General features: G+C 38.6%; 1 protein-coding gene and 1 long non-coding RNA gene across 2 annotated transcripts; one reads left to right on the top strand and one right to left on the bottom strand.

Annotated features, from left to right (window-relative positions):
- The first annotated feature begins 587 nt into the window (after nt 1-587).
- LOC110930666 lies at nt 588-2009 on the top strand. The gene is made up of 3 exons (XR_002588042.2): nt 588-713; nt 1179-1232; nt 1703-2009. It is a non-coding gene; the product is annotated as an uncharacterized LOC110930666 (long non-coding RNA).
- A 3025-nt stretch (nt 2010-5034) lies between these two features.
- LOC118479234 (phylloplanin-like) lies at nt 5035-8502 on the bottom strand. The gene is made up of 2 exons (XM_022174014.2): nt 8270-8502; nt 5035-5446 (listed from the first exon to the last, which is right to left on the bottom strand). Exons 1-2 carry the CDS (start codon nt 8424-8426, stop codon nt 5169-5171), a joined length of 435 nt encoding a protein of 144 aa, XP_022029706.1. The 5' UTR covers nt 8427-8502; the 3' UTR covers nt 5035-5168.
- Between the last annotated feature and the right edge of the window lie 1559 nt (nt 8503-10061).

The raw sequence follows: 10061 nt of genomic DNA, 5'->3' as shown, positions 1-10061 counted from the left end.
ATGGGTGGCGGTGGTCGGTGGTAGCGGTGGTGGGTGGCGGTGGTGGCGGCGATGGTCGGGGTTGGCGGTGGTCTAGGTTGGCGGTGGTCTGTGGTGGCAGTGGTAGGGATGGTGGTCGATGGTGGTGGCGACGACGGTGGGTGGTGGTGGTCGACGGTGGCGGGTGGTGGTCGAGGATGGTGATGGTGGTTCGCTGGCGGTGATGGTAGTGGTCAAGCTGGCAGTGGTGGGTGGCGGCGATGGTGGTGGCGACGAGGACGGTGGGTGGTGGTGGTCGACGGTAGCGGGAGGTGGCTCGGAGGATGGCGGTAGTGATCAGGGTGGCGGTGGTCGGTGGTGGCTGGTGGCGGCGATGGTGGTTGATGGTGGTGGTGTCGACAACGACAGTGGGTGGTGGTGGTCGACTGTAACACCCCAAAAATGTTTATTTCACCTAGGATAAAATGTAGAAGTAAATGGGATAGTATTTAAAATTAATAAGTAAATGAAATCAAGGGGCCAAAGTTGTAAATGTCAAAAAGCTAAGTTACTAAAAGAAACATAAGTCAAAAACCCACACACAATTCGTGTGTGGGGGTTCTGGTCGAACAAACAAAGGGGAGCAAGGGGGATGAAACCTAGTTTACCAAAATTCACAAGAATCAAGTGAAATCTTGAGGAAATTGAAAGTATAAACAACGAATTCTAAGCTCCTACATCTGTTCTTCGAATTGGTAAATTAAATTTTATGATTTAGTAACTTGTAGGAAATGGGTTTTGATCAAATCTGATTGCATGTTATGAAATTTATGAAATTCGGTGAAGATTATGATACCGTATTAGAATCATGTCTGATTTCTAGCAATTTTGTTGTTAATAGCCAAGACCCAAATTGATGAGAAGTTACTAGGGTTAGAATGATCAAGTTTTGGTATATGTGTGTGTTGTTGAAGAATAACCTTATTTATGATGTAAAATCACTAGATAACATGATATGGAGTAAGACTCAATTGATTGTTGTTGAATGATTAAAGTAATTAGCTTAGAAATATATGATAGATAGATGAGTAAATGTCCTGAAAATGCGAAACCCGCCATGTGTTTGATGAAATGCTTGAATGACCAACCATGTGTAATTTAAGAAAATAAAAAGAAAGAAATTTCGGGTGCTAAACGAACGAATGTATGTGTTGATATAGGCATAAAGGAAGAGGGTTCAAGCTCTAAGAAGTTGGAAGGCTCATTGGATCGAGGTATGTTCCGTTGCATACAAAACTTTATTTATAATTTTGTTTATAATATGATAATTAATCCTTGTCAAAAGGCTATGGTGATTAGTAAGTAACTAGCTAATCCCTTGCGGATTTGGTTGTTATGAGAGTTATAATAAGCTATGCAAGTCGACCGGTTCTAGTGAACAAGTCGAGTAAGAATAAGCTACCATCCGTTTTGAACGGGTGGTTTTGAATGCTATGATGAATGCTAGAAGCTTAATCCGTTATACGGATAGAAAGAAGAATTTATGTTGAAAGCAAATAACCCAACTAAACGGGTCGAATGTGTATGCTTAACTCTCATTGAGAGTGTTTATGCCAAACCCAATTACTTGGGTAGTCGAAAGTGTAAGAAAGATGTAAGCTCATATTACGGATGAAACTAAAATGATGAGATTATGATTTAGCAAGTATGAAAACTAACTTTTAAGTTTTGTTGTTAAATGTAGGTAAATCCTCACTTTAGGCGTATTGGAGAATCGGAGCGAGCACGTGTACATGCCTTGTTATACCAAACGCTTCCGCTTAGCTTATTTGCATCTTTTGGTCCATGACTTGTTATTTTGTTCAACTTTGTTAGTAGTCGTACATTTGTAAACCTTGTTGTCTTTGCTTTGGGTAGTTTAATGTCAAATGGATCGTAGAATGTTGTTTAGTTAATTATGTTAAAAACAGGGGGCATGTTCGTTTTACAAACGGGTCATGCCCAATTTTTGTAAAAATTTTACTATGTATTAAAGTTGGTATTTTGATGTCTTTAAATTACTCTTATAAGTAATTTATTAGTTATAGAGAAGCGGACCTTACATCGACGGTAGCGGGGGTGGCAGCGGAGGATGGTGGTGGAGGTCGGCGGAGGGTGGCGGTATTGGTCGGGGTGGCGATGGTTTACGATGGCGGGTGGCAACGTGGTAGTCGATGGCGGTGGCGGCGGGCGTCGGTGGCGGCAGGCGGCGGAGGACGGTGGTGGTGGTGGTCGGCGGAGGTTGGTGGCGGGTGGTGACGACGACAGGTGGTGGTGGTGGCAAATGGTGGTGGTGATGGGCGGTGTTCGTGACGTAGGCTGAGAGAGGGAATCAAATGGAAAAAAACAAGGGGAGTGGATGGAATGAATTTGAGGGAATGGAATGACTTATGTAATGGGTGATTCCATTACGTTGACCAACCAAACACACTTTTTTCATTCCCTCGCAATAATTCATTCCATTCCACCTTCTATTCCTGCATACCAAACACTACCTTAGAAATTTGATAGTGCCTCCTATATATACTAAATATTGTTAGTCTTAGAGTTCACGCAAAGAATTGTCTTGTCCTTTTGAAATTGAGCCAGGTATACTGTCTTTTAATTCCTTTCATCCATGTAATGCATAGGCATGTTTTTCAATTTCTCATAACTTAGTTTTTCTTTTCATTTCAATATAAACGTACACATTACTTACTTAACATTATTTATTATTTTATTAATTTATATATTATAATTAATTCAGCTGCTACATTTATTTGGCACGTATAACTTTCAAAATATAACGTTCTATAAAACAATAAATATGTCATTAGAACGAGAATAATTTTATCTACATTTTGAACCAAGTTTTATTAAAAACAGATTAAGTTCAAATATAATGTATTTTTATAATTTAATTATTAAATGGTTCCTAGGTCCGTCTAGTTACTTTATATTTCTATCGGTCAATTTACCCATAATCTATTCGTGTAATAACTTTATTTTAAATTTAAAAATTTTGGGAACGTTACAGTCCGGTTGTAATAAACTTCCGAGTTAAGTTTATTTTAGTTTTTGTATTTTCAGTTTTGCGTGGGTTTTTTTTATCATTTCGACCTAGCTAGTTGTTCTTTTTTACGATGATGTTTTACATGTGGGTATAAATTTTGCAGTTCAATGTTTTTACGTCTACTTTTTATTCATATTAATATTCCCGCCGCAAAGCGCGGTTCCTAAATACTAGTGTGTGTGTTTTGTGTTTTATATTTTTAATACAAACGTTCATTTATATTTGTTAATTTGTGTTCGTTTGTGTTTTATTTTTTCATTTATATTCGTTTGTGTTTATAAACTCTTTGTTGTTAATTAGAACGCTACATAAACGAACAGTAACATATTCAAAATCTTAACGAACACGAATGACACATCAACATGTATCTTACTTTATTCATACAATATATAGAGGTATATTAATTACGTTACTAATCACATCACAACAAGCATTAGGAATTGGATAGAGAACTATAGAGATCAATATCTTCATTTAAGTATATAAAGTTGAGAGTAAGTACTATAGAAATCAACATTTTATTCATACAATGTATATTAGCAATTTAGAATCAACTTATAGTAACACTAAATAGTGTTGTGATTAAATTCGTAATGGTGAAAATCCCACGAATGATGGTCCCCACGAGTTGTAGTGGCACTTGAAGAGTTCCGGTTAAAGGTAGGGTTGCGTTACAATTCTAGAGTGGTGTAGCAACAATAATCCTACAATTAGATAATAAAAGGCTGGCGAAGGTAGCTTAAAGTGGAGTGAGTGACAATGGTGCTGAAAGCTCCCTGCGCATTTGTTATGGCTGAGGCTATCACATTTCCGCCACATGATACTTGGACTACAACATCTGCGAAAATGGGTATTCAAAAATCACATAGCGCATCCATGCTTTTGGTTTTTTAACTGTTTAAATGCTAATCAACTAATAACTTACTCAACAAAAGCAAAAATAGATAAATTTGCAACTTGCTAAAGTGGTGCATGCATAGAAATAGAAAAATCTATGATTCGTGGGATACATGTAAAGTATATAAATCACATACAGTAGCTTTTAAATGTAAGCCGATCAATAATGAAATTGTTCCAAGGCTTGAAAGACATCTTAAGCGAGCCAGTGTACAAGCATTTACATCAACCCAAACTAGACACAATCAACTGACAAAATATGAACTTGAAGGGGTATGATCCCAACTCTTGCGCCGGCCATATGAGTTAACTTCAGGTCGTGTGCGAGACCATACCCAAAGTAAGCCAAAATGATGACTTTCCCGACCTTGCGCCGACTACATGGCTGTGTTCCAAGTCGCGCGCGAGGTCAAGACCAGGATAAAATTATTTCTGACACTTAGTTCCTTTAACAAAAGACCTGGCTTCCTTGAACTTGCGCCAACTGTACGGATGTACCCAAGTTGCGCGGGGCATGAAGCGCAGGAAACGTGGGACAAGTACAAAAAGTACAAACCGAATTAGAATTATATATTTGATTGTTGGGGTTTTTTTTTAAAAGAACTTGATATGAGATTTTTTTATTAATATCTTTACTTGAATATGAATACTTTCTCTGACTTTCCGACCTGACCAGACCAGACCCGAAAATAAACTTCCGAGTTAAGGTCAGTTTTTGTATTTTCAGTTTTACGTGGGTTTTTAATCGATATGACCTAGTTGTTCCTTTTTACGAGGATGTTTTACATTTTGGTATAAATTTTGTGGTTCAACGTTTTTACGGCTACTTTTTTTTGTTTAATAGTCCCGCCGTAACGTGCGGGTCTTAAGTACTTGTGTGCGTGTATTTTGTATTTTATATTTTTAATACAAACACTCATTTATATTTGTTAATTTGTGTTTGTTTGTGTTTTTTCATTTATGTTCATGAACTATTTGTTTAGAACTTTACCGACCAAACATAAAGGAACACGAACATATTCATTTTCTTAACGAACACGAATGACATATCATATAGAGGTATATTAGGTTACTAAACACATCATTACAAGCATTAGGAATTGGAGAGTACTATATATAGAGATCAATATCTTTTTTATTCATACAGTAGTATAGAAAGTTGATAGTACTATAGAGATCAACTTCTAACTTTATTCAAACATTGCATATTAGTATTTTGGAATCAAACAACAAGCTGAAATTTTATTGGGCCTAACTCCACAATGATGAGTATCCCACGAATGGTGGTCTCCTCGACTTGTAGCGCTGATGCAAGAGTTCCAGCTACAAGTAGGGTCCCGTCACAATTCGAGAGTGGTGTAGCAACAATAATCCTACAAGATGATAAAAGGTTGGTGAGAGTAACTCGATCTGGAGTGACAGTGATGTTGAATGCTCCCTGCGCATTTGTTTCGGCTGAGGCTATCACATTTCCGCCATTAGATAATTGGACTTGAGCATCTGTCAACATGGAAATAGAGAAATCACATATATGCATTTGGATTTTTAATTGTCTTAAGTAAACAAAGATAATAACTTAATTATATGTTTTAAATGCTAATAACAACTTACTCAACAAAAGCAAAAATAGATAAATTAGTTGCTCTAAGGTTTTTTGCAAGTCACTTGGGAAAGATCCACGTCGAATAAAAAAGAAAGAAAGCAGGTAGCCTTTAGAGGCTAAAAAAATACGCTACTTTACATTTTTAAATTAGCCTTTATATAAGTTAATTTAATAGTATATAAATTCAGGAAACTAGCCTCATGCAAAGGCTTCAGTGTACAAAGCATTTACATCAAGCCAAACCAGACACAATTAACTGACTAAGGGGGTGTTTGGCTAAGCTTATTTAACTCAAAAAGGTAATTAAGTTGTTTCTTTTGTTTATCAGAGCAGCAATAATCCTACAAGATGATAAATATGAACTAAAAAAACGGTAATTAAGTTGCTTCTTTTGTTAATTAGAGCTATTTTTATGAGCAACTACTAATTAAAAAGATCAATATCATTAATATGGTAGGTCTTAACATACAAAATACTCTTAGGCCATGGGGTATGGGGCGGGGGTTTTGGGCGTGGGTTGGGGGAAAACGCCCAAGGCACCACCCCGGGTGGGCTTGGGTTTGGGGCATGGCCCTTGGGGCTTGGGTTTCAAGCCGGGCGTGGGCGGGGGAGCAAGGTGACATGGCGGTTGCTGAGTGGCCCATTCAAAGTAGCCGTTGGGCTAGCCGTTGGGGGCTAGTTTTTTTTTTTTTTTAAAAAAATCTTTTTTCCTTTATATATACTTACCACATTTAACATTTTTCTCACACAATATCAAACACATAAAACACAATATTACCATGAGTTCTTCAAGTTAAAGTGAATCGTCATCATCATCTGACGATGGTGCGGAAATATTTCTACAAACGATCGCGGCGGTGGTGAAAGCTATCGTGGAAGACGAAGACGATGAGGAAGAGACTCAACAACCTAAACGGAGGAGAAGGTACATCGCTCGTGAACGGCACACCGCTAACGATTTGTTGGTAAGCGATTACTTCTCAGCGGAACTTAAGTATGATGAAAAAATGTTTAGGCGTCGTTTTCGTATGAGTAGAAACTTATTTTTAAGAATATCTAGAGATCTTGAGGAGAAATATGATTATTTCCAACAAAAACCCGATGTAACCGGGCAATTAGAATTTAGTACGTGGCAAAAGGTCACGGCCGCACTTAGGCAGTTAGCGTACGGCAATAGTTCGGACATTATGGATGACTATTTAAAAATGTCTGCACGTGTAGCTAGAGAAACTCTTCACAACTTTTGTTCGTGTATTCTAGAACTTTATAGGAAAAGATATTTGAGAAAGCCCTCCTTCAGTGACATGCAACAAATATTGGAACATCACGCTGATTATCATGGGCTACCCGGGATGCTAGGTAGTTTAGATTGTATGAAATGGCCTTGGGAACTTTGTCCTACCCAATGGCAAGGCGCTCACACAAGTGGATTTCACGGGGTGCCAGCCATCATGCTTGAAGCGGTTGCGTCCCAAGATCTTTGGATATGGCATGCGTTCTTCGGTATGCCAGGTTCACATAATGATATTACCATCATAAACCACTCGCCTCTTTTCAATGATCGGGTAAATGGTATAGGACCCAAAGGAACTTTCTTTGTAAACGGGGTTGAGTACATGTACGGGTACTACCTAGTTGATGGGATTTACCCAAAGTGGGGGGTTTCGTAAAATCGTTCACAAGACACGGTACCTCAGATCCAAAGAGATTAAAGTTTAACAGGGTCCAGATGGCTGCACGTAAAGACGTCGAGCGAGCATTCGGTGTTTTGAAGAAAAGGTGGCGAATATTGGCAATGCCTTGTCGACTATTGGACAAGGATCAAATTGGAAACGTGATGTACAGCGGTCGTAACCTACTATGATGATGATGATGACCCCCAACCAGGTAACGTAACAGACGAAGATAAAGCGGCAAATGAATTTTTAATAAAGTCAAGGGATATACATCAGAACCTTCGAGCTGATTTGGTGGAACATGTTTCAATGATTCCTGGGTTCGAAACCGACGAAGACGACAAAGAATGACTGTTTTTTATTTTGATAATTATTATGTATGTTTATGTATTTTTTTTTAAAAAATAATATGTATGTTTATTTTTTATGTAGTTATAAATATAAATATATATTAAAAAAAAATTGTTGATGTGGCTATGCCACCCGCCCAGCCACGCCCAACCCAAGCCCCAACCATACCCCTTGAAAACTTGGCTTTGGGTTTGTAATATTCAAGATCCACGTGTCACCAAATGCCCAACCCAAGCCCCACCATACCCCATGGTCTTAACGCAAGAAGTGAAGGAGTTTTTCCCCGTCTCATTAAGCACGTATTTTAGTCGAAGAATAAAAAAAATCGTAATTTTACACTAGTAGAGTAATTATGTAATTTTGTAGAGCAATTATAATTACCCTACAATAATTACTCTACTACTGTAAAATCATAATTTTTTTACATTTTACAATTACACATCATTCTTAAGTAGTAGGGAAAAAATTCAAAAAAAAAAAAAGTTTCCTTCATTCACTTCTTAGTTAAATAGACTTATTACGAAAGGATATTTTGTATACTAAGACTCATTTGTATTTAATCTTTACATATATTACTTTAAATCATGATACTTAAAATTCTCATTAATTGATTTTCCGTTACACAGGCTAGGTTTTAAAGATTTTAAAGGATGACGAGAGTGTGAACAATGAAGTTTGAAATGGTGGTCTTACTTGGGAAGGGAGGGGCATTAACACTGCCATTCACAGAACAAGGTACGATGCCGTTGACGTTAAACACAGCAGTAATAGGTGGGAGGCCTTGAGCTTCGTCAGCTTGTGCTGCTATTAAAACAACGACCAAAATGGAGACTAAGATGGTAAATTTCATTGCCAATATTGATATAGATTAAGAGCTCTTGTACGTGCTTACAATTAAGGGATATGATTGGTATGATGCTAGCTAATATTGAAAGCTGCCAGCTATTTATAAGGATGTTAAGGCATAAGGGTGAGAGGGGCACTCCTCTCTTAGGGGAGTGACCTCTCTTACTCACGGTCAATCAGCACGCGTCATGTCAACTCCCCTCTTAACTCTTCTCACACCCTCAATTTGATGGCGGCACTCCTCTCTTGGGGACTTGTTTTTTTATTTTTTTAATTAAGAAAATATTTTTATAAAAAGTAAAACATAATTTCATAAAATAAAAACCTACATTTCATTTAATAAAATAAAAATTACATCGCAATACTACATAAAAATTTTAGAAATTGCACGGTCACCCGTACTTGTTAGCGATCTCGCGCTTTCGGGCGAGGATGAACGGCAACATTTCCGGCGGAGCATCGTCGTGCGACTTGAGGAATGTTTTCATATCTCGATCGTACGCGTAGTTTCTCATCGTCTCGCGTTGTTCCGTTATGAGCTCGCGAGCCTCCGACTCTCTTTTCTTCCTCAATTCAATCGCCTCCAATTCAATCGCGTGTTTCGCTTCTTTCATGGCGGTGTACTCTTTGAATTGTGTTGCCAACTCGGCCGAGCCCTCGGACGGTGTCGCTTGACGCTTGTCTCGCCGTTGGGTTCTTTGTGGCGAGGGGTCTTCGTTCATATCGGGTATGGAAGGGTCCACGTCAACGGGCTTTCTTTTTTGTGCCGAACCTTCCCCTTCCTTACCCAACAATGGGACTTGGGCCCATTTGTCGTGTTTTCGAACGACCTCCCATGCCTCGACATGTTGAAAACCGCTCGGATATCTATCTTGAAAATCCTTTAAAGCCATTTTCATCACGTTGAGATCGCTACACCCGCTTTCTCTTATGCGATCCTACATATTATAAAATAATTTTTACAACGTTAAAAATATAATTTAAAAAAAATATACAATGTTAAAAAATATACAACGTTAAAAAATATAATTTTTACCGCTTGTTGATATAGGCCGTCGAAAAAGTTTATTTTCGTCATCATCGGGTTTCATTTAGACCGTACTTGATGCACAGTCCGGTTACTTCCGCCAACGGTGGCGTTATAATGATCTAAAATCCTACGCCAAAAACCATCGCGGGTTTGTTGATTGCCCTTCTTTTTGTTGGTAGAGCAATGTACCCACGCCTTCGCCAACGCCTCTTCTTGGTATTTTGTCCAAGATTGGCGCTCCATTTTTGCCTTTTTAACCCGAGCGTCATCTACTTCGTTGTCGGCGTCTTCATTCACATTGTATTCATCGTCGCCGGTGTCATCTTCATAGTCGCCCAAATTTTGAGTTTCGAGCACTACTTCGCCGTCCTCGTCCTCGTTAATAGGTAGAGGACGTTCAACATTTTCTCGTGGAGATGGAACTTGTGGGGAACGAAAACCATACGGGTCGAAGGCGGGGGATTGAGGATCCATTGATAACAAATTTTGAAAATAGCCGAAAGGGGGTTGTGGTTGGGTGTTGTAAAAGGAGGGGTGTGAAGGTTGTTGGTAAAAAAACGGGGGTTGTGAAGTATATCCGAAAGGGGGTTGTGGTTATGCACTTGCACC

Source organism: Helianthus annuus, chromosome 3, assembly GCF_002127325.2.
Source record: "Helianthus annuus cultivar XRQ/B chromosome 3, HanXRQr2.0-SUNRISE, whole genome shotgun sequence".
NCBI lineage: Eukaryota > Viridiplantae > Streptophyta > Magnoliopsida > Asterales > Asteraceae > Helianthus > Helianthus annuus.
This window is presented reverse-complemented; position numbering and strand designations above follow the sequence as displayed.